This window comes from Lissotriton vulgaris, unplaced genomic scaffold, assembly GCF_964263255.1.
Source record: "Lissotriton vulgaris unplaced genomic scaffold, aLisVul1.2 SCAFFOLD_1581, whole genome shotgun sequence".
NCBI lineage: Eukaryota > Metazoa > Chordata > Amphibia > Caudata > Salamandridae > Lissotriton > Lissotriton vulgaris.
This window is the reverse complement of record NW_028242962.1, coordinates 407919-432981: the sequence shown is the minus strand read 5'-3', so window position 1 is coordinate 432981 and position 25063 is coordinate 407919. Positions and strand designations below refer to the sequence as shown.

The following is a 25063-nucleotide window of genomic DNA, read 5'->3' as shown; positions in this document are numbered from 1 at the left end:
CAAGACCTAGTTTAAATTCTTTGGCCATATCTTTTCTGATGGGGGTATAACACCCAATCCTGCTCAAGTACAAGCACTGTCAAATGCTGCCCCCCCCCCCACAAGATATTTCATATGTGTGTTAATTTCTTGGCATGGCCAGCTAGTTCCAGATGTATATGAGACTTTGCCACTGTAGGTGCTCCACTGAGGGAGTAGAGAAAAAAGAATGTTTCATTTCATTGGTCACATGATTATGGGTAACGTTTTAAGAAAATCAAAAAAGCCATTGAGAATGCTGCTGAAATCGCAATATTTCAATCTGAACGTTCATGGAGAGGTTGGTGCTAGCCCAGTCGTGTTAGGTGCCCTCCTTCCATAGCACAGTGGACACCCAAATGTGCTTAGGTATATTGTGTATCTTATCACAAGGACAACCCATTATCGGCCCACGTGGACCCGGGCCAATAATAAGCCCCATAGCTTCACACTTGTACGGAAGACTACCTAGGTGTATAGATACCACTTGGTGTTTTTGAATGAACAAATGAATGTGTAGTTTCCCCATACGTATGGTAGAGGGTTGCTCATCATTGCCAAAAGAGTCCCACTGGGGGCATTGTTTTTCTTAGGCATATTGTGGCATATGCAAGTAGGAGTTTGTTCCAAACAGAACATGCTTATTTACTACTTGAAAAAGAAAGATTACCCGTGGTATGGGCTTGTGAACATTTCCAAGTATTCCTGTATGGAAAGCCTTTTATGTTGTCACTGATCATGAAGCTTTACCGACTATACTTGGAAAACCCCAGGTCCAGATGCCTTCTTGCACTGGGGAGTAAGACTAGAAGAGCACAATTCTAAAGTTGTGTTTCGTCCTGGGAAGGATCAGAATCCTGTTGACTACATTTCCAGAGCGTCTATACAAGGTCTTGGAACTCTATCCAAGATGGCTGAAGCCTATGTCAATTTCATTGTAAAATCAAACACACCAGGTGCCATTTTTTAGCTTAGATTATCACTGCCACAAGCCATGATAGTGATATGCCAAAGTTTAAAGATATAATCACACATCATTTATGGAACCAGCACCCCGACCTCTCCCCAGTGATGGTGAATATCAAAAATATAAAAAGTCAAAGATGAACTGTCCATAGCTCATGAGGGCCGAGAAACCTGATTCCGGAGAGTATTCAGCATAAAATGACTGAACTGGCCCACAAAGGACATTGTGGAATCGTTGCCACAAAGCGTGCTCTCGGAGACAGAGTCTGGTCTCCGTATCTTGAGGAGGTTGAAAAGTAATTAAAGGCCTGCCATCTGTGCAACTGCCTTTCTACTGAAGTAACTCACCACACCTTAAAAATATCAGAGCTCCTGAAGCCGTCTTGGGAGAGGGAACCAATGACTATTTTGATCCACTTGACAATGGACATCACCTGATGGTGATTGTGGATGAATACCCAGAATATCCTTTAAATGAGGATCTCTCATTTACCACTCAAGACCGAGTCATTGAGAGACTAGATGGCATCTTTGCGACATGGGGTGTTTTAGCCATTTTGAAATCTGACAGTGTCCCACAGTTTAATAGTAGGCTAGTTTAAAGTGCTAATATTGAAAAAGTGAATAATGATACATTCACATTCAAAAATGAAATCTCATCATTATTGCCAAATTTGCCCGTTGTGAACTCCACGTCAACCTCGACTCAGAAATACGAAGTTGGGCAAGCCTGGAGACCCAGCCCAAGGTCACTGATTGGTGGGGGTAGAATGTAGCCAACAGACAAACACACGAACAGGACATCTCAGATCAAACCCACAGATAGGCGTAGCTACACCACATCTGAGGTCAATAAAATGAGTGCCATAGAGTTGGGTTGTTATGTTACGTTATGTTAATTTATCTTTATAATGCGCACAGCTACCCAACAAGGGTTTCCCAGTGAAAGCCAATAGAAGCACAAGAGTGATCTAGCATTAGCAATATTGTTTAAAAAACCAAGTTTTTAATTGTTTACGAAAGTTGGGAAGCAGCTTCTCCCTCCTCATTGCTGCGGGCAAGGAATTCCACATAGTGGGTCCCAGTAGAGAAAATGAACGACCACCCATTCTCGACAGCTTAATCCTAGGAATCACAAAAAGCTCATCCGCAGAAGAGCGAAGTAGTCGAGAGGGATGGTAAGGGCGTACCAGATCTTGTAAGTATTGAGGAGCAGAACCAATCTTAATTCTGAACATGTAACACAGGGCCTTAAATTTTATACGATGTTCTACTTTAAGCCAATGTAGTTCTCTCAGAGCGTTACCCGTATTAAACATTCTGGGAAGTCCACAGAGCAATCTGGCTGCAGAATTTTGCACCACCTGAAGCTTGCGAAGTACATCTCTGTTAAAAAAGGACGTTGCCGTAATCCACGCGAGGTGTTACAAGTGCCTGGACCACCGTTTTTTTGGTGTGCACAGGGAGCATCCAGATTATTTTTCTTAGCCATTTTAAGATGGTAAAACAGGTTACTGCAATTTGTACTGCCGGTTGTTTCATTGACAATTTATTGTCAATAATAACGCCTAGATTGCGTACCTGAGAGGAGGGCTTAGGTAAGGGTCCCATTTCGTCAGGCCAATGTTGAGGGCCCCAATGTTCAGAATATTTTCCGAAGATAAGAACTTCCGTCTTATCCCCGTTTAACTTGAGCAAATTGAGCTGCATCCATGCTGCGATGTTTCGCAAGCCCAATTGCAGAGTAGACGGGTCCTGTTTCCTATCAGCCGACAGAGAAAAGATGATTTGAGTATCATCGGCGTATAAAAACAGTGTAAGCCCTGTAAAAGTGCCATAACTTTAAGTGGGCGCTATATGTCGATGGTGATGGCTGCCATTCTGAGATGGCTGCACGAATAACCATTTCTCTGAATACATTTTGTAGAGGCTTGAGTTAATATCATAACTCCTTTGTTTGAAGGGAGCACACCCCCTCTTGGTGTAACAAACAATGGACTACACAATGAGAACTAAAGCACCAATGTTTTTTTCACTATCCCTAAATTGTGTAGCTAACTTACTCCTAGAATTACTGCCTACCCACATAATGCATTGAAACTCTTTTTCCAGACTAGGTGGCTTGCCGTTGTTTGTTACATGCCCAGAGATGCCTATGTGCCACTCAAATTATTTTCTGGCTTGAGGATATATGACGAGGACGTCTCCATCAGTGCAGCAGAAGAGAGCTCTAGAAAAGGTTGACCAGTCACTTCATGCAAAAGCGGAATTATTCACAGAGGTACCAGAAGAAGAAACAAGCAGGTTTTTAGATCTCGCCTACGCAGCGTGCAAGCTCTGATTTGGAGTGACCTGTGGGAATCACTCCGTACTTTCTTGGAAACTCGTGTATGCACTGCACTGTTTCCAATGAGTACTGGTGCATGTACAGCGTTTACCTTGCGGGAGCGAGCAGCGGCGCCATCTGTTTGCAATTATCGCGCCTGCCGCTGCTCGCTCGTGCAAGGTAAACGCTGTACATGGACTTCCGGCCGCGCTCCACTGAAACCCCTTTGAGTGGTGCCCTCCGCGTCGGATGATTTGTGAACTTTGCTCGGCTGCCCTCTGGTGTGGCCACACGAGGGCACCAGTGATCTTCTGGTTGTACTCAGCACAGGCTTCACGTTGCATTACAGACTTGAAAAATCATCACATTGAAAATGCCCGCCTCTGCTTCTGCTTTCTGCCTTCTTGGTGTGTGAAGTTGTAAATTATAGAAACTGTGGAAAATTCTATGAACTTTTGCGAAGTTTGCAACGTTTTTCATTTTGCAACATCAATGCCCCGTCATATAAATACTTGCGCCTGAAAATAATGACATCTGTCAAAATGTGTTTCACACAAATCCTAGATGTTTTTGACACCCGTGTGGTTGCCGCCCCGCGACAGAGGGTGGGGCGACGGTACCTGCGTTTGTCGCCCAGTTCGCCCATGCCCCCCAGCCAGCCCTGGATGGAATGGTTATAATTACAACTGCTGTCGGCAACTGTGAATCATGGATGCCTTATTGTTGCTAAGTGAAAAAACTGATAAAAACTCGAATAAAGAAATTATTTGAAAAAAAAAACAACGCATTATTTGGGAAGATTTGAAATTGTTTGAACAATGTTAATACTGGATAACCAAATTTGTATGCAAGAATGCAAAAGTCTGATAACATAAGGTTCTTGTAACATCCTTCAGCTGGTGAATTAAATAAATGAAACCTCCAGTTTGAAATAATTCCTACCCTCTAACATTCATAATGTGGAGCATTCCATGAAACCACCCGTAGTAACTTGGGCTTGTATTTCTAGGCTTTAATATCCCTCCTTCTCTTATTTTTGGTGATATCCCACGGCGGACCTTAAGTTTGCATATGTTGCAGTTAACCTGCTACATGGCGGATGAAATCATGGTTGTAGCCAATCTTTAGTTTAATAGCCCATGAATCCAATTTTGGGACAGCGTTTCTTTCTCACCATGATCGTTATATGCTCAACACAGGACTTGAAACAAGCAATTCAGCCCTGAATGATCGCTAATCTTGATTCTGGTCAAAATGTAATAGGTAGGGGAAAGAGAACGGTGAGCCTGTGGGTCCCAGCAGTGCGATTGAATTAGATATGTAACAAGCATTTGCAATGCAATAGGTCTCGCATTTACGCGAGTTTGAGCTATTGGCATTGTAAATGACATTGCCTTTTATTTTTGTTTTGCTTTTTAAAGAATAAATTAAAGGCATTGTCATTTACAATGCCAATAGCTTAAACTTGCGTAAATGTGAGACCTATTGCATTGCAAATGCTTGTGTTTTTTTTTAGCATTACGCTGTCTATGAGCAGAATGCTTCAGTTTTCTCTCACTATGATTATACTTGGCTTGTCTGTTTAATGCTTTCAGGTGCATCACCAAGCACTGATCCGCGTTATCTGCACATGTTCCTAGGCTAGCCAGCATATTCCAATATTTAGTGTCTGGCCCGATTCTCAATATATATTACTATTCTACTGCATTTTTATATTCTTAACACAGACGGAATTGTTGCTCCTCACCCTTGGTCTCTACATCGTTTACAAATGTGTTAGACATTTGTGGACCCAAAACACACGTGCACAACCAGGCTCAAACAATTGTAGACTATTCCGAAATCCATCTGCTTTACTCCCTATAATTTTGTGGGAGGGTGAAGTGGCAGAGTGGACAATGATGAATTATGGGTGTGAGCTATGCACATATGTGGAAGTCACTTACACACCTTCTTGGTCTTGCTTTTACCACCAATACACAGATACTGACATCTTTGAGTTTTAACAGGTGTACCTATCTAACACACGCCCACAGACTCTCCTGTTCATTCTAACACCACCAACTCACACTACACATACTCTTGGTCCCATGTGAATGGTTTTGCTTGTATTCAGATTTTTTGACCGGGAGTACGGGGTGGCTAAGAGGGGTTCTAGGGAAAATGTGTGCTGTCTATTCTGTTTGGAGGAGTTTTGTGAGTGGTTAATGCTTATTTAGATGAGTTTAACTTTTATTCTGTAAAATCCCTGTCGAGATCATTGTTTGCCTCAGTTGACTACTTTATGCTGTTCCTAATTTTCTAATAAATAGAACAGCTGATGAACATGTATGGGTCTCCTTTCACTTAAGACCTATGACAGCAAAGTCTGGACACTAGGAAGGAGCCTCAGCCCCTTAACATTTGGTGCAATCAAATAAGAACCTCAACCCCACTCCATGGTGTACAATATTTTAACCCCTTGCCCTGTTGCTGTGGTGTTAGTTTAGTGAGATCTGTGCTGCTCTCTGTAGGATAAATAACATTGTATAGTGCAACACATACTAAGACACTCCAAAGGGTCCCTAGCTTACTCTCTCACTTGTTGTTGGCCTCTTTGATGGTTCCTAGGCATGTGCTTTAATGAACGCAAAAGATTTTGCTCACCTTCACACCTCCACTTTGGCAGCTGGGATCTTAGTTGTGTCTGATAGCAAGTGTTTCATCTCCAGTGGGACCATGCCCATGCTGGGTGGATTTAGCTATGCGAGGATCGAGTCGATCAGGTGGCACAGTATATATAGGGAGACAGTGTTCCACTGTAGGGGAATGCTACACAAATATTGTAAAAATTATACATTATGGGAAAGTGCTGAAATAGAAGCGGACAGTCTCCTTCTGTGTGACGACTTGCAAGAAGCAATTGATTACAGGTAATTTATAGATGTAGAAACCAACGATCTTCCTTTCCCCTCCTCTCCATGACAAACTGTATGAAATGTATTGACATCTCTATAACCACTCAAGTGCTAAGGACGAGATGGCCTCGTCCTCCGCACAGCCAGCTCCAACAGAGCTGAGGACGAGATCATCTCGTCCTGAGCACTCAAGTGGATAATGACAGCGACCGATAGACAGACCAAGTCCAAAAGTATGCAGTACGAACACCGCACCATTCCATAATACACACTATAGTAGTTCCAAATAAGGCAGTGGCCTTTAGGCTGGATTCCAGCGGATAGGTAACTTAACCCCGGCAGTGTTCTAGCAGGAGAAGGCGAGGCATCATGCTGTATTGTAGTGGCTTTTGACCGTCAATAATAGTGTGCCATGTAGTACTTTCTAGTCCCAGCTCCGTTGGATGAATCTGTTTATCTGAAGCTAGGAGGCTGCGCCTTCTGATTGGGAGGACTTTAGCAATGTGATCAGTGTTGCTCTGTATAGCTCCTAGAGGGGTGAGGACCACTATGGATTCAAATAGGAAGATGTCACACAATGACAAATTCGTGGCAACATTTCTACTACATGGGCTGAATGCAGAAAGTTGTAGATCTGCATGGGTACAATTTGTCTGTATTCTGATCAGTCGTATTGAAGCAATATTAGACGTCCTTGGAGGGAACAGCATGAGCCTTCTGGTTGCATCGGACTGGCCAGCATACTCAACATGGCTGTCGGTCTGTCATTTCCTGTACACGTCTTGAAATGAAATACGTTTTTTGCTACAAGAATGTCTAGCCATGTCGCTTCTGGCATGTATCTTGGCATAATTGTCATGGGCTTTGAATTACTCTGCTGTTGCTGCTCGGTAAGCTGCTATTTTGTTTATTTTCTATTTATTTTTTATTTCTCTTTTTATACTGACTTTTCCACCATAGGTTTGCATCCCCTTCTCTCGTCAAGCTGATAAATGTCGTCCATTTTCCAAAATATCATAATTAGAGCATAGAGTGGGTTTCTGAAGTCACTGATCAGTGTAATGGTTTTAGGGAATTTTATGACTGTGGGTGTTTTTTTTTTACATTAATGTTTGGAAAATGTCTTGTTACTAAAACCTGTTTGCAATAGAAAGAAAGCTGCCTTGGCCCGCGCTGAACTCCAAGGTAAGCCACCCAACCTGGGCATGGCTACGGAGACTAAAGTTCCCGGTAGACCCAGTTAATTTCTAGTGGAGACTCGGCCTGCCCCCATTTCTCGGTATTTGAATAGGTCACTCTCGGAGAGCCTGTGTTGTTAATTCCTCGACCCAGATACGTTGCAGTGCGTGCTTCCTCCTCTGAGTACGTGTCCTTGTTCTCGATTGTTTTGGCGAACGTGCAAGTCACAGTGGATATTTTGTGCCTTTGGAAGGAACATACCACCCTCATTACAGAGGCTCGTGCTTTTAACTTGTTCCCACTCCTCTGATGACACCATGTGTTTTATTTCCTGTCTCTTTGCAGATTGCTCTCTGTGCATACGCAAGTTTCTGTCCTACAAAACGCAGTGCCCGACATGTCGCGTGGTGAGTATGTGTAATAAATAAAACAAATACAATGAAAATAGTTCAGAATTATGCAGTTTTGCAAACGCCACCAAAGAAAATGGTGATTCTGATCCTAAAAAAAGGTTTCTGATCCCAACCACCTAGATTACCTGTGTCAAATATATAACTTGCTCAGTGCTGCCCACATTTGTATCTTGCTCTAGGCTTCCACTGCTTTGAAAAGGTCTGCTAGATGCGTAGATGTCTGGAAGCCAACAACTTTCTATAACCTTTTCAAGCAAATTTCAGGCCAGCCAGGGGGCTGTATTGGAATTGCTGGCTCCTGGTGTTGAGTTTAGACAACACGTGAATGATGCCGGTGCGGTGTGTTTCCTTGCTGTGCCTGAGGTGTTTGTCACTGTTGACCATGGTTGTCCAAGGTCCCAGAATGTGGGGTGCTTTGAAGCTGTCCCAGAGAGCTCCCAGAGAGCAGAGTCCAGCTGCTTCCATTCCACAAAAAGCTTGAATATGGAGCAGTTCCTTATTTCTTGTAGGTTTCAAACACTGGGAGCAACAATTGAAGAATGTGAGGTTGGCGCCTTCCCTTCGCTGCCTGGACTCTAGCATGTTCTTACTTCCCACAGCAGCATTGGAAGCACTGCCTGCCCTGGTTTTAATTTCCAAATTTCTAACCACATTCAATACATTACCCTCACATATTCCTTTCCTAGTCCCCTCCTTCTGATATGGCATGCCTAGAGCAAATGTTTAACTTGCACTAGGACCATGTGAAGCTTATGACTTCGTCTATTCCTTCATGTCTGTTGTACTTTTGAGGTCTGTCTAGAGACCGCTTTAGCTGTTTTCCAGAGCTTGTGCCATCAAACCAAAATATAGCGAGAAAGAGGCAATGTGTTAGCTCCCCTGGGCAACGCGTCAGAATACCTTAGCATTTACTAGTTGCAAGTGTATTTCACATTTTTGTTCACCCCACACAGTGGCAATTGGTAGCTGCATTTGTCAGTCTTAATGTATAGACCTCCCTGGACCCTGGACCGGAATAAAACTTGCTCTGTAGTTTCTGAACCTCAGAACTTGCCTCCCTTGAGCACCTCTACCACTCAATCACTTTGTCCTCTTGCTCAGACCATTCTTTACCTGGATAGTTAGAGCAAACAGACCGGTGATAGGGCCGTGGCTGTTGCTACTCCTTCGTCTACTGCTATATACTTGTATGAACTCCTTGGAGGCTTCTAGCAAGCAGGGGGGAAAGGTATTATGAGAGAGGCTGGAACACATGTATGGGAGACATAGAAGGTCAACGGACAATGGGTAAAGGTGCACAGAGGGAGACAGGCTACACTTGCAGGCAGGAGGAATGGAAAGAGACATGTGGTAATAAGGCAAAGGCAGCAAGAGGAGAGACAGACTCCTTTTGGCATCAGGAGCTAGAGGGGCAAAAGATCGGTAAGGTAAACAAACAGGCCAGGGACAGAAAAAAGACAATGCTCAGAGAGAAGCATAGTGAGGAAAACTAGGGCGGCGCATAAAGATGGGCAATTATAAACAGTGCATTGACGTAGGAGACACAGAGGTAGGTTGTAATGAAACTCCACATAAATGATGTGAGCACATGCACGCCTGCTCGTGTATGCATGATTTAGAATGTTAAGATCCTACTCTGATTAGACAATACTTGGTCTACTTTTGCTGGTGACATGTAGATACCTCTCAATTTTGAAGACCAATATCTTTCTGCTGCCACAACCGTACTTTTACAGCGACCGCAGGCCCTTGAATGTATTAGATCTCCTTTCCTTTACTGCATTTTTAAAATTAAGATAAAGTGCCCACTGGAAAATAGCATGCCAAGTAGAACTAAATGTTTAGCGATTGTGTCAACGTTCACTAGACAGTGTTATTTGGGAAGACTGGGAGGTGTAATGCAAGGACAAGAAGGGATTTGGGTGGAAGTAAACTGTGGAGAGGTGGCGATTGGATTGGTGTAGCTTTTCCATTTTTAGGTCTGTGTTTCAACAGTACAGCTGTTAAACCGACCATTTGCTTACATAAATATAGAATGGACTTTGGGTCTGCTCTTTTCACCCATTGACTATTTATTTTGTTTTTACCAGATTCGCAGCCACTTGCTTCAGACTTAATCACAACTTGGTTCAGTCCACTGAAGTATTCATCTCTCACCTAATACTATTGGCTGCTTGGAAGTATCCTTCTGCCTTTACTCTATTGCATGTGCTGAAATGTATGAGGGACTACCTTACAACTCTTGCCACCCTGTCTGCTTCAACTAGATCCCTCCCATGGATTTATGCTACGCTGCTAGCACTAGCACGTTAATCCCAGTCCTAATGCCTATCCCAGTGCGGTGCCTGTTTTTACTTGGCTTGGTGGTGCTGAATCAAGATGCAAGTAAGCCGTTGGCAACAACTGCCAATGGGGAGATCCAAAGGCACATGAAAGCAAGTGCATTATTGTGACAGTAGAGGATTGCCTACATCGATAGTGCAGTATATTCCAGTGCTTTTGTTGCGCAGCTAGGATTGTGCTGTCAGAGTAGACTGTCACAGCACCGTCACCACGAGGTCAACATTCTGTCGTCCTAGTGGTATATCCCGGTGCTGCCGCTGTGAGGCAGCCATTTTGTTGTCCTAATGGTATGTTCCACCACTCTTGCAATGAGGTCACCTTTCTGTCATCATAGCTGTATATTCCAATGCTTTCACTGTGAAGTTAGCATTCTGATGTCAGAGCAGTATATTCCAGCACTTTCACTATGAGGTCAGCTTTCTGTCACCAACACGGTATTTTCTACTGTTTTTTGCTTTAAACAACATCAAGAGGCCATGCGAATAGCAAGCTAGAGTTTGTTAAAAAAACAAAATCCGGCTACAAATACCAGTTACTGTGGTATTCCAATTGCTATTTTTATTTTTTATTAACAATAATACATATAGCACCCATTTTGTTATTGCTGTTATTATTATTACTGCTATCAGTATGTGGAGGGAGGAAGATTTTAAGACCACCATCTTTTTTTTTTTTGTACGTCAAAGGTTGGGGCTGTAAGTACATTTAATCGTTTCTGGTGGACTGGGGCCGTGTTGCACTCCTTTTGATTTCATTCCTGGCTTAGCCCTTTATCCCAAATTCAAGTGCGTACAATATAACCTCTAGTGTAGGTGCAGCGAATGGCAGGCATTGTATTGGAAACATGACCCTTGTAATTGTTTTCGGCAATTACAAATTGTGTTTCTCCGCAATGGAACCTGCTTCTCTTGCTTGCAGCTGAGCCTCTGTTTGAATCCAGAGATGTCTTTCCGATGCAGAGTTAATACCCTGGACTGATGCGATTGTTGCAGTCTAAAAACAAAACAATTCTGCTTTCAATTAAAGAAGATTACTTTTCATGCTTCCTGGGGAGTTCGAGGAAGCCTGATGTGTCGGTGCTGCACCATTCAAGGCAAACAGCCTCGTTTCTTTTCTGACAATGAAGGAAGGGGAGAGAATATAGTCAGACACACGTGCTCAGTTCTCAAGGGCCCAAGCCTGTTCATTGTGCACAGAAATGGCCGCCCTGTGAGCATTGCATTCTGATGAGATGCTGCTTCAACCAAGGGGCGCTGGAGTTGAAATTCAGTTCTCGTTTGCATTGTTGGGACAACTTGGGATTGCACACTTATTAAATTAGAAATGAGTATTTGGAGAGCATGATTTTTTATATATATATATATATGTATGCCAATCCAACCCGTCACCAATGTGCTTCGTGCAAAGAAGGGTACGCAGACTACAAAATCAGCACTCCAAGGCGAAGTCGGTTATTCAACTGCTGGTGTTTTATTTCACAACATGTGGGTAAAAAACTGCCATCAGACGCGTTTCGGGCACGTCCGTGCCCTTGCTTACTGACAAATGACAGCCGGCGTTAGCACACTTTTAAAATCACCACACAAGCGCATTTACGCGCCAAAGCTTCAAGGATACTAAGAATAGTAAAAGGACTAACATGCTACATACATTGCTCTCGGGTCGATAACATGGGCGCCATTTTGTAACATGGACAAAGTGTATTACCACAGTGTGTGATATACAAAAACCACCTCGTATTATATTTTCTTATAAGTACAGATATTTACACTGATCACAAATTAAAACACGCCCATCATGGTCTGTACGTATTACTGCACAAATACAATTGAACTGTACAATCATTAAAAGAAATACGGTGATTGGTTTATGCCCACCCTTAGTCCTACACAAAATATATAAAAAATTAATACCGTGTGTTCTTAAAGTACCCTTATGATACAATTTCACGGGGCCAGAGTGATATGCCTCCTTACTGTCTATGGTTTTATATGCATCAATGGGAAAAAATATTTTTTCTAAGCAACATCTATACTTTTTAGTTATAAATATGTATATATATATATATATAATCAAGCCTCTTCCTGAGGCGAAACGTGTCATGGCGGACGCGCTGGCACGAAATTAAATAAAATCACTTTCTGCACCAGCAACTCTTGGGTCTACTCTTCGTCATTTGGACGTCTGATAGCTTTTGCTAGCAGTTTGGCGATTTCTTGGATATATATATGTATATATATTACATAATATGCGCATATTCACTCACTCTCGTCCCCTTGTGCTAGTCAGTCATTCAGCTACACACTGGCAGACAGCTACACACTTGGTCTCCAGTGCAGCCTAGTATTCACTCACTCATCCTTCTCTCCCACTTCTTTGCTTGCAGCATGTTTATATAGCCACATGTGGTCGTGCTCTGATGTTGGCGAGGTGTGCCTGATGATCCCTAAAATTGATGTGGCAATCATGACTTTAGCATTTTGTGGTCCAGTCTTAATGATGAGAGGCCACTTTATGTTCATAAATTGCAGTTCATGCTTTTGTATGAGCATCCATGCATGCACTTCAGGAGTCGTGTCACTTAAAAAAAATCATAAATGTTAAAATCTTATATGCTGTGATTACACTGTTGGTTGTATTTGCTTGGACCATCTGTTCTTTCTTGCAGGCTGTGGTAGAACATGACCTAAGAAATAACAGGGTATTGGATGAATTGGTGAAGAACTTTAATTCTGCAAGGTATGTGAAATTGTAGCTACCCAAGTCCTGTTTTACGGTTGTGACAATCTCAGTTTATCATAAAGAAGAAGCTTGTGTTACGATCCAGACAGCTAATTGGTACCTGACAGAGAAATGTTGCAGTTTATCAAATTAGATAGCAAAATACAGAGCATAAAGCTGTCTTTAATAGAATAATGGAGTGCTTTTTGGCTGAGAAACAAAGTATAGTGAATACAAAATGGTCAATGGTATTGCCAAATGATTTTTTTTTCACCAGAGTTATTCTTATTCACAAAAGATGGGCACCTCTTCTGGGTTATCAAATGTTTATCTAGTGTCATAGAGAGTTTCTAAACCAACAACTAAGTAATTATACTGATCGGAAACCATTGGTGTTGCACGCCATGCAGCGCTGACCCATACTCTAAGGAGACATCGCATGGTTGGCCCTACAAGCCTAGGAGGTATGGAATCACTAACCACACAAGCCAAGCGGATACCTGAACTTTACGTTTTTTTCAATTCAAACTGAGGCCTTCAAACGTGCAAAGTGAGTACCTAAGTTCTGTTCATTGGGAAAAAAGGACTTGCACCGGGCACAGTGTTGGATAATGCAAGGAACAGCAGTTAAACCATAGACCCACAAACCAAAACATATGAACAATACAACTGATATATAAAAAATATATTTACTTTTATTTTACTTCTTTTTTTCTCTTTTCATTCAAAATATTTCAGAATCCAGAAACATGTAGAAATACATCTATTACACAATAAATTATTCTATTTATAAAACATACATTCTAGACTCATATACAAATTTTAAACCACAGATCATTCCATTGTATGATGCAACCTGAGAAATATATGTATCTCCAATTAGCCTGAACAGAATACTCTACACAGAAGAATCTGTTTGATCTCTATCAAAGCACAATACATTATATATATCGCTTTCAGAAAACACTGGTTACAGTTGTTGACTACCAACGCGTTTCGGCAAAGCCTTCCTCAGGGTTTTCATACGAGTAGTTACTTGAATGAGAGAAAACTTTCTTTTATTTAGAATACATTTGTGGTCTAAAGCTTAAATGCAAATTTCATCAATAACGACAGTGTAATTTGTACACAATAAAACCCTCCCCTATATACATGGTCTAAAAACTCAAAAATCTGACCCCTGCTGTGGAACACAACAATGCATATTACACAATACATGTGAACACATAACACACCGTTTCAATGTCACCCACCAAGTTGTGTTATCTTAACAAAAAACACATAACACATTTATGTTCTCCTTCTCTTACCAATAATGTTATATAGTTACCTGAAAAATTGGTGGATGGATTGACTAAACCACTAATGTCATATTGGTAGGTCGTTGGGTATGGTATAAAATCTACCCCCCTACTAAACTTTATCCTATTTACTTTGCTTAACAGATAATTACTGCATGGGTCTTTTACCTTTATTTCATTCTTTTGTTGTATATGAATAGAAGGACAATCTTTCTAAAATGTTGTGATTATTAGGACTCTGAGTAGCCGCATGCACAGTGCTCTAAAGTGGAAAGATATACACACGGATATAAATATAGCTTATCTTCTACCTGGATTAAATATGTCTATGTCCTAAAAGTCAATAATATAGAATTACTTTCTATTTCTAATTGCAAAATAGTATATACCTAGATCTTCAGAATGGTCGTTCAGATCAACAGCCAAACCCGAAGTTCTGTTTAGCCATGAACATCTTGAGGTCTCTTCACTGGCTTTCAGTCCAACAGCTTATTATTTTTTAAAGTACTTTTCATTGTACACCGAGCTCTATACAGGCCTCCTACATTTTCAACACAGAGAATTACCTGTTGCTTCACCACAACAAGTCTTTGTTCATCTCAAGCTTTTCTGTTCCAAGTCCCTACATTTTATAAAGTGGCATTGGGTCAGTGGAACTTCTCAAAGTCTGCTCGCAAGCTATGGGACAAACTACCCCAGCATCTTCAGCTTTGTTCTAGTCACATGACCTTTAGAAAGCAACTACAAATCTTCTGATTGGATCATCTGGCTCTTTATTCAATACAGTTCCGTACATCAGCACCAGAGATGCTACAGGCGGGAGTTCCAATCTCGAAATACAATTTAGTATATTATTTGGCATAATTGGCAACACAAACCAAACAGATCTGGTCTCATTCACCCCATATATAAAGGAGGCTTGGCATAATTGACCCTATGAGAGATGTGTCTGTCATCACTGACCCTATTGAGCTGTTAATATCTGTTGTCCGAGGCTTGACCTACAGTGCTCCTGCATGCAGAACAAACAACCTTTCAGCAATTGACCCTCAGTGGTAGTGAGGCGAATTGTGCAAGGCTTCACATGGAGGTAGGGTGGGACCCCTGACTCAGAACTCAACAGTTATGCAGCAGACACCATAATTACTGTCCAGCCAAGTGCTTCTTTTTTTGTCAAAAAGCAATGTATTTTAATACTCTCCAGAAAACAATATTGCTCACAGAAACAATAAAGACATAGGGCTCCACACCAATTCTAGGAGGATTTATTCTCAAAAACTGATCAGGTTTAACTTAAGCTCCAGTGCAGGGTCACAAGAATGTGTGAGCAGTTTGCCTGGTCCTGTCCTTAAAAAGGTACAGCACTGGGTCTTTGAAGTTATGATGCTGTTCCAACTCACTTTACTGGTCAGCACCAGTCATTTCAGCACTTACAGGTGACGTCCTCTGGCGGGATCTTAGTGGTTGATTGTAACTGTTGCTGGTCCGGGTCAAGATTGCTCGTAACTGTATGTATCTCTGGTCATGGTTGCTCATATCTGCAGGTTTGTCCGGTTGTGGTTGCTCGTAGCTGCAGAACACACTGGTAGATTGTTGCTTAGGTCGGGGAGGCCGGAAAACTCATTCCAAATTTTCATCTGTGCTAGTTGCAGTCACCACAGCAGTTTGCAATTTCTGAGGCTGCCCCAACTCTCCTGGGCACAGCAGTTGGGCTTCAACTTCTTGCCAGCTGACTCCCTGTAGAAGCACGGTGCTCTTTCTCCTCGCTCAGCAGGTCACAGGCCGGCCAGCAGCTCCCAGCACTCTCACAACCTTCAGGTGATGTTCCCTCACCTTAGGGAGATTGGTCCTACAAGACACCAACCCCCTGCATCTCAGCATTAATTAAGAACTTTGTGGAGTATCCCCTCTTTTGGTCAATAAAGAAAGAGGAACAAATTGGGATAATTTAGATCCCAGTCCTGTAGTTCTATTTCGGATAAGGATGTGGGCCCACTGCCTTAAGACCTAGAAATAGCCAGGGCAGTTCTTCTTTGTGTATTCCAATTCTGGGAGAAAGCGTAGTCTTCGTCTCTGCTGTGGCTATATTCATCAGGTAGTGATAATCGGCGTCGCCAACTGAAATTTCCTCACTAGCAGCACAATGGAGCATGAACTTCTCCTCTTTGGACGTCGGCAGCCATCTTGAGAGTAGCATTTGGATGAAGACAAAAGAACATGGCCTGTCTGAAAGATTCACTTTACTTCTTAAGAGAATCTGCAGACCTTCCCCCTGCCAGCTGTCAGCCCCAATGCAGTGCTAAGAGAGGTAATCTGCAGGCCCCCCACCAAAGCTTGCATTTCTAAAGCAGTCTTGTCTCCATCCTCCTGCGCTTCATTTTCTGGGGCTTTTCTCTCCAACCCAGGAATGCCAGCAGTACACTTCCTTGTCTGAGGGGATATGCCACAACCTCCATCCTACATGCTGTGCTATGTTGTACCAGGGAGTACAAACAAGCAACAATATCTCAACCAGTATTATTGAGAAGACTAGTTATCAAGCATTTGCAAAACATTGCAAGAAAGGAAGGTCAGGAGACTCCGAGGTGATTTCAAATGTCCCAAAGGCATCATATATTTAAGAGCGTACAGGGCACAGGCCATTAGAAAAACAATTGAGACAGGGGTTGTAGAAAATTTGGAACAGTTGTATCAGCTCTGTGAGCAATTGTTGCGTAAGTAACCTGAAAACTTTGTGCACGCAGGTGCTCGTGACACTTAAAGGTGGACGGCGCAGGTGACAAGTGAAAAAACAGCGATGGCGCAGAGAAGAGAAGTGACAAAAATATATACAAAGGGACTTGTGGTTCACAGTTAATTATTTCCATCAATTTGGCAGATTTCCAGCATTTTTAGTGAACCACAGTGAAGAGGCGCCGGAGGTTGCGCTGGTATGTCAACGGCACTTCGATCTTAGCGATTGATCATCATCAGCATCAGGTTACAGAAAGAAGATGCAGGGGTGAAGTGCAGCAAAGAGAGATTAATCAGTAATGGTGGATCGCCATCATTGGATGCGAAGAAAGAAGTGAACCCGGTTCGGTTTGAATCCGGGGGCAGCAGTGCCGATATTTGGAGTGCCAGAGGCGTAGAGGCAGGCCAAGAACCTGGGTCAGTGCCCCGATCTAAAGTTGGCGGTCATGGGGGGCGGATAATGAGGGACGACCAGGAGTGCCGCAATGGAAAGGTGAAGAAGCAGCCGATGCTTGAGATGGCCGATTCTCAGTATGTTAGTCCTGGGTGGGGTCCCCGATCTTCAGGCAGCTGTCACGTTGTGATCGGCTGTGTAAGTATCCAGACGTTGGTTGTGGAGCCGGAGTTTGCTTGCTTGTACTTCCTCACCCAGATCTCAACCTGGTCTATGGGTTTTCTCCTGTTGTGTATACTTTTATTATGTTGTACCAGGGAACAGCCATAATGGATTCCACTGGTCTGATCAAGCACACGTTCACATTCAACATGGAGCTCTGCTAAAGCACCACATAGATGCAGATATTGGTCTCAGTGCTGGGCCTGGGCAATCCATTGAAGAAGAGGTTTACACGAGTGTGGCCAGTAGGCACCACTCCCTTTAGGAAAAAGGTCTGTCTATAACTATCAGTAAAAAACATCTGGCACGCTGCCACCACCGTTTAATTTATATGTCCCAGTAGTCGTGTCAGCCTTAAAGGTGTGCTTGGTGCGCCCCTCCAGACCACAGAGCCTGGGTCTGAGCCTCATGGTTTAGAGCATTGGCTAAGCCACAGAATGCACGCGTGATTGACGGGAGCTATGGCAAACAAATGTCAGGGTGCCGGATATCATTTAGCTGGGTTATAAGGGCTGGGGTTGCTCATCCACATTACCCTGTATAGGGCTTGGCCATCCCAACATTCATGTTCTTTTTATTTATCAACGAGGTGCATAAAACTGTTACAGTTTCTCTAAAATATTTCAGAAGTACTTTTATAATGGAGGTGCTCCTTGTTTCTGGTTGTTACTGTTCCTTGATTGTTCTGTGCTTGGACTTTTTATCTAGACTGCCTTCATAGAAAGGATAGCCACACTGGCTTACATTACGATTTTGGCACCGTCTTTGTTGGTAGAGAAATATTTTTTTAAATCTTTGTTTAAACTTAATTAGAGTTTGGTTATGTGTAACAATAACGTGCTTTTGAAATTCCAATGAGGAAAAGAGAAAAGCATATGCAACAAAACTATAAATGTAGAAATAAATAAATAAAGGTATAATATTGCATACATCACTGTTTAATATGCATAACGAAAGAAATGGCAAATAAAATTAGGTGGTAAGTATAAGGGTTCCTCCTAGAGTTTTCTAACATCACAGGGATCTTCAAACGTAGAAATAGAATTTCATCTTAACCAATGTAAAGTGTTGTTGAAGATTAGATAGAGTGACCAAAGTTCTGACCTTTTGTAAGTTTTATGGTCTTTTTAATAAGAAATCTTCCATCCCTTTCTCCAGTGCTATGGAAATGTTGGTTCGGATTCTTGGGGCAGCACTAGAGTAGGATTGATTAAGCATTTTTGTTATTCAATCATCAAGATACTAATTATTGTTCAGTTGATTCTGTGCATTGCAGTTTTTTGTATCAGTCAGTTAATTAGCTGGAACTGGGACTGAGCCATTAAGCCACTAATTAATGTGAGTCTCTTAGTCACCGCAATCACAGTTTCATTACCTTGAGTCTCACAATGTTGCACGGCCAATGGTTAATTTGTAAAACAATGAGTGCCGGGGCTCTCGTCAGGAGGCAGCTTGCACCAGCCAATTCCTCCTGTTAACGCCGCCAAAAACAGAACCAACTACTAACCATGAAAGTAGGGAGAGGATGTGGGGTAATAGCCAGAGCTGCCAACTTCGGAGCTGGGGAACCAGGTTCGAGTCTCTGCGTTGCTCAACACCCTGTGATTCTGGTCAAATCACTTATTCTCCCAGTAAACTAATGTGTCCTTAGCTGGTGCTCATGAAAAACGCCAGAGTTGATGAATAAGTGCCGGTGCTGAGCACTGGAAAACCACCAGCTCAAATTAAGCACTGGTTGCACCCCAAGCAGAGGGGCATGCAGCTCACTAGACGAGATCCTTCCGAACCATGGACACTAATTCTGTGCACACAGGTGCGCATAGTGCCACATACATGTTGACTAAGGGGGGAGGAACCAGGCAGCCCTCAGTATTAACTCTGCCTCTTCCTAACAAGCACTACCATAGCCCATCTAAAATAAAACGGGAATTTTATTTACATTCTGCATGTAAAAGCGGCCACCTAGAGCTTATGTAATACGAAGCACACTGTTTTTCAACTTCTGGCTGCCATGCCATAGAGCTACTTTAGGACACACTGAATGTGTGGTTAGCTTCCACCGCAAATATATAGACTAAATAGGCATGCTTTTAATGTTCTTTATTCATTTTAGTTGTTTTGTGCAGTGCCGACTTTGCTTCAAGAAGCACTTTAATGATTTACAATATACATCGTTATTTTAGCTGAGATTAACCAAGCTAGAGGACTTGTATGTTGAATAGTAGGGCGTGGTGGACAATGCACCTGAGCCCGGATAAAACAAACCTGGATATACAGGTATGGGTCGATATGTAAATTAGACTCAGCACTGTACACGTGTTTTTATTTAGAAAATTGTACATTATACTTATTTAGTTTAAATAGCATATATTTAAAATTTGTAGCAATTAAAGATAATGATTTTTCCAGAATTGCGTGACTTGTGGTTACACGTGGAAGACAGGATTTGTACTAATGCCTGTGAGGTTTAGCGTGTCAAGCTCTGCAACATCTGCTAAAGATTTTAATATTGTTTTTGCTAAATATCATAGCCATTCTTCGGCTACGAGTTAGACAACTTTTTGGGAAAACTCCCTCTTCCTTGCTATGGAAGAGCCTTCACTGTTGGACGGAGATATTACATTTATTGAAGTCAGAGGCAATTAATAACCTTAAATGCAACAAAGCGTCAGGGTTGGAAGGATTGCAGCGGAATGATACCAGACCAAGTTTTCAGAACTGTTTATATTTTCGGTCTCGTCTACAGTCCACTTTTAGCTGCCTGTTGTCAAAATCAGGCGACAATACTTTTAATTTTCTTTCAGCACTTCATGGGAGTGCATGTTTTTTGTTGTTCTGATCCTTGTGTTTTGCTTCTCACTCACATCCCTACTCCCCCATGCACTTTGTGTTGCTTCTCTCTGTCCCCCAGCTTTTGTCTGTTGCTTTCCTCAACCCTTTATCTTTTGTATTACTTTTTTTTTCCAACACTCCAGACCCCCAGTTTCCTCTGTGTTGTTCCCCACCTCTCCCTGTTTGCCGTTGTTGCCCCCTTGCTGCCCGTCGCTCTTTGACGTTCAAGTGCTCATTTGCTCCACCCCCCGCTCCGCCTCTGTTCCTTCACACCTCCCTATTTTTATTTTATTTTTGGGGGGGATGCTCGGTGTTGTAAATAGGATGGTGATAGATGACAGGATACTTCTAGTTGATTACATGTAGATTTATTGTAGGTTACAAGAAGAATCCATGTACAACACTCGGCAGCTGCACTTAACTTCTGAGACATCTTTTTATTTATTTTTAATTATTATGAGCTCTTGTGTACCTTTTATTCAGATTGTATTCATCGGTTTAAAATGGGCATCAAGCCTCTCAAAAGAGTAAATTGAAGCCAAAATGGCCACTGCCGTGTCGCATACACACCCACATCATGTCGCTGCGGTGAACATTGTGTTTTTTTTTTTGTTGAGCCATAGCTCTTCTGGTGGATAACACCTTTTCAAAGGTGAAACCTGTTTCCAAATGTCACAGTTTAATGCCGGTGGTCCTGATGCAGAGTTGTTAGATTCCAGACAAGAGGCCTTAATCCCCGTGATCACAAAACCTCACAGAGACTCTACCAAATGTGCCCTAGTTCCATGATAAATATCTACACTTTTGGCCCAAATTATGTTTAGCTAATATTATCTAAAATAATATTCACTGTTATCTGACTGTCATTATTAGAGGGCACCATGGAAGAGATCGTGTTGAACATACGTTAAATATCCTCTACAACAGGACGGCGTTTTACCTACTACTGTAATTTATTTTATTTGGAAGCAGCTTTTAATTGAGTTCATTTGTGTTATTTGGAATTTATGACATAAAATCAGTTTTGGTAAGCAATTTATAAAAATATTAAAATGTGTTATTTCTAATAGTTTTAGGTTTAAAATGAAAACTAGGCTGGGGTGCTACTAGCTCAGTCTTATCTTAAACATGGCTATCGAATCTTTTGCAATCTGTTTTCAAAAAATTCACTTCAGAGATTTCGGTATAACAATTGAGAATTTGAAATACTTATTTATGTTGATGACTTGTTGTTTTCAGTATCAAAAGGATGGAACTTGTTTAGTTGGGCTAATGTATGCTTTTAGAAATTTATTGGATCAACAATTTAACTGGGATAGGTGTTGTTTATTACAAATTGTAGTTAAACTCTTCGGTCACAAAAATATCATGATATTTATTTTTGCATCAGACAAATATTAATCTATGAAGCCTCTGTTAACAATTGCTAGTGATTTTGATTGATGGAAGAAATTGAATGTGCATGTATATATTTATGGGAGAAAGACACTTAAGATCCTGTTGTTTTACAAAACCTTCCTCTTCCTTTTTTTTTTTTAAAGAAGTTTAATACAAAATAGTTAGATTTCTGTAGGGTGATCAAATAAAATTCCAGATCTCGTGGGTATTATTAAATTTAGAGACAAAAGAAACAGTTTGAAACCTTCTGTTAAATTTACTAGTGTGGTGTGGAAACCTTTTTATTTTTGCTGCATTACTAACTCTCTAGTATGCCTCTTTGTAGTATCACCTAGTCTTGAAAATGATTAAGTACCTCTTCTGGAAATCCTGCCCGGATGTCCACAAGCCTATTTATTTCTATTTTATTCTGTGTATTACATTTTTCAACCACTAAAACAGATTAAATACTGTTGCAGAATCAGACCATGTCCTTCATAATATATTCAGCACATTAGTATTGGGTAGAAATTTCATTACAAGACCGGAGGCTACATTATGCATAAATCTTTAATGCAGATCCCAGCAGCCGCATCACAATATAACAGTTCCAAAATAGAACAAAGGCAACAGCTAAGAGCCATGAGCCAACAACACACAGCCTCTTTTAAATGCGGCTCCCAAGCAGATAAGTCTACTCTTATACTCTTCTGATTATCTATGTTTTTTCTAGCCTTTAATGGTATAGTATATTACTTATAGTGTTTTAATGGTTTAATTTATAACCTTGGGGCTTTTGACTCTAGTATAAGTGTGTATTTATGGTGTGACAGTTTCCCTTCCCCATAACCTACACACCCTCCCTCTACCAATTTCCAATATATGGAAATTCCCTCGTTGCAAACCCCCCCCACGCCTATTTGCGGTTCCCTGAATGTTCTTACCTTGTCTGTAATATTCCGACATCGCTCCCGTTTCACAGAACCAACCGGTCCGGTTTTTTCCCCACTTTCTCCGCGCTTAGCGCGTCTCCCCTTGGCGATACCCATCGTTGCTTTAGCGAAGGTATTTACCCTCACCTTCTTTCACTGATTTCCCTTAGCGGTTGCATTTTCTCCCCGCGCCCGGCAGCGCGAGGCTGTGGCGCATTCGAGGAATGACCCTGAGCAACAACGACGCAGCGTCATCATGTTGCTAAGGGCATTTCCTCTATTTCGCACGCGCCGGCAGGGTTGTGACGGCGTGTCCATAGCAACCCCTGCCTTGCACGCGCTGCTTCCCTCGCAAGCGGCAGTTGGCATATTTACTAATTGGCAAAACGGAAATAGAGCATTTTCGGCTTATTGGCTCAGAAATAATTTCAATTTACTGGGAATATTATATCCGAGTCCTTTTCTCGGTGGAACACGTTATTGTGCCTCAGCTAGCACATTGTTGGCGATTTCTTGCCATACTTAATTTCGACCTTGATTTTGTCTTTTTTCCAGTATATCCCCGTTAGAAAGACATATCAGTCCCATGTCTAGCTCAGGCTCTGAGGAGGCTTCGGCCCCTTCCCAGGATCTGCCCAGTATCAAGTTTAACAAAATACTCCAGAAGGAGATGAAAAGCTGTCTGAGGGAGGGGCTCGCTCAGATCATTAGTTCCAAGCGCCCCCCTCAAGAAGACGGCTCAGCCCGGGGTAAGAGACTAAAGAAGAATAACTATAATGAATTGAGCATGGAGGGTCTTTGCACCTCATCGGATAAAGGAGGTCCTAGCACCTCAAGGAATGAAGGAGGTCTTCGCACCTCAAACAGTGTGGGTGTCCTTAGCGGCACAAAGAAACAAGGTGTCCAAAGCGACACACGCTCAACCGATGCTCATGATAGCTATGATGATATTGGATCGGATGACTCCGAATTTCTCGACGAGTATGTCCTCGACCTTAATGATGAGGATCACGACTTCGGAAACCCTACTGAAGAGGGTACATCCTCCTCGAGAGATGTAATCTGTAACCCCTTGGGCGAGGAGATGCTCTCTCCTCAAAACTTAAAACACCCCCGAAGCTCCGAATGGTTCCCTCAGGAACACGTTGCGAAGTTTGTTAAAAAATGGATCAGATTCCCCTTGAGAATGAGACTCGCAACATTCTACGAGCAGAATGCGCTAGACCTTCTGTGGGTGATAAGTCTTGTTACACCCCTAATCTCGACCCTGATCTGATTAAATTCCTTTTCAAGCTGGGGCGTGACCCCAGGAAAGGTATGGAGAAATCCCTGAAAGTTTGCCAGGATCGTCTCCTCGACGTCCTTGGCCCCCTCACGAGGATTCTCGACTCTGCAGAACAGAGCCACATTGAAGGCACTCGCCTCGATGCCGAATTGATTAGAGGCTGGAGCCAAAGGGCCATTATCCTCTTAGGAAATGCAAACGCAGGCATCAACGCCGAAAGGCGTAGAGTGGTCCTCACTCGGATTAACCCTAAGCTCAGTGATCTTGCCGATAAAGAACCTACTAAAAACCAGAAAGGACTCCTCTTTGGAGAAGATCTGATTAAATCCCTTGGGAAATATGTCTCGACCTTTACGGCCCTTGACAGGGCACAGCAAAATATGCGAAAAGTTTTTAATTCGGGCAATAACCTTTTCGGAAGGGCCGGAAGACGAGGCCAATCTTCCGGCCGCTACTTCCAGAGGCCCAACTTCAGATCACGTGGAACTGGCAGAGGATACCAGCAATTTCAGCAGTACCAGCAATATTCAACCCCGCAATTCTACCCCCAGAGAGGTAGAGGACAGCGCGGCAGAGGCTTCAGATCTCGTGGATCAAGCGTCCAGAATAATCCCTCAGGTGAGCGCTCCCCCTCTCCCTTCCCTTTCTTTCCCCTTAAAGGTAGGGGGCAGACTGAAATATTTCTTAGAAAATTGGGAATGCATCACTCAAGATGCTTGGGTTCTGAGCACCGTGAAAGGTTTTACAATAGATTTCGAGTCCGAACCTGTCCAGACTTCGCTCCCGAGGTGTATTCCCATGTGCCCGGCTCAACAAGACATCATCGAAGAGGAAATCTCCTCAATGATTCAAAAAGGTGCTATACTGGAGGTTCCCTTGGACCTCATGGGTTTCGTAAGCAACCTCTTTTTAGTCAAAAAGAAGGACAAGGGTTGGAGGCCGGTTATAAACCTCCGCCAAGTAAACAGGTTCATCTCTTACAGACATTTCAAGATGGAGGGTATTCACCTCCTGAGGGACCTTCTTCTAGAAGGGGACTGGTTAGTCAAACTAGACCTCAAAGACGCCTACTTTACCATCCCCATGGCCAAGACTCATCAGCGCTTCCTCCAGTTTTTATGGAA

At 42.4% G+C, this 25063-nt stretch overlaps 1 protein-coding gene across 1 annotated transcript in view; it reads left to right on the top strand.

Moving 5' to 3' along the window:
* RAD18 (RAD18 E3 ubiquitin protein ligase) overlaps positions 1-25063 on the top strand; it is a 431063-nt gene that overhangs the window by 66184 nt on the left and 339816 nt on the right. Inside the window, exons 3-4 of the mRNA XM_086948442.1 lie at positions 7732-7793; positions 12811-12881. Coding sequence (XP_086804568.1) covers positions 7732-7793; positions 12811-12881 — 133 coding nt within the window. The remainder of the gene's footprint in view (positions 1-7731; positions 7794-12810; positions 12882-25063) is intronic.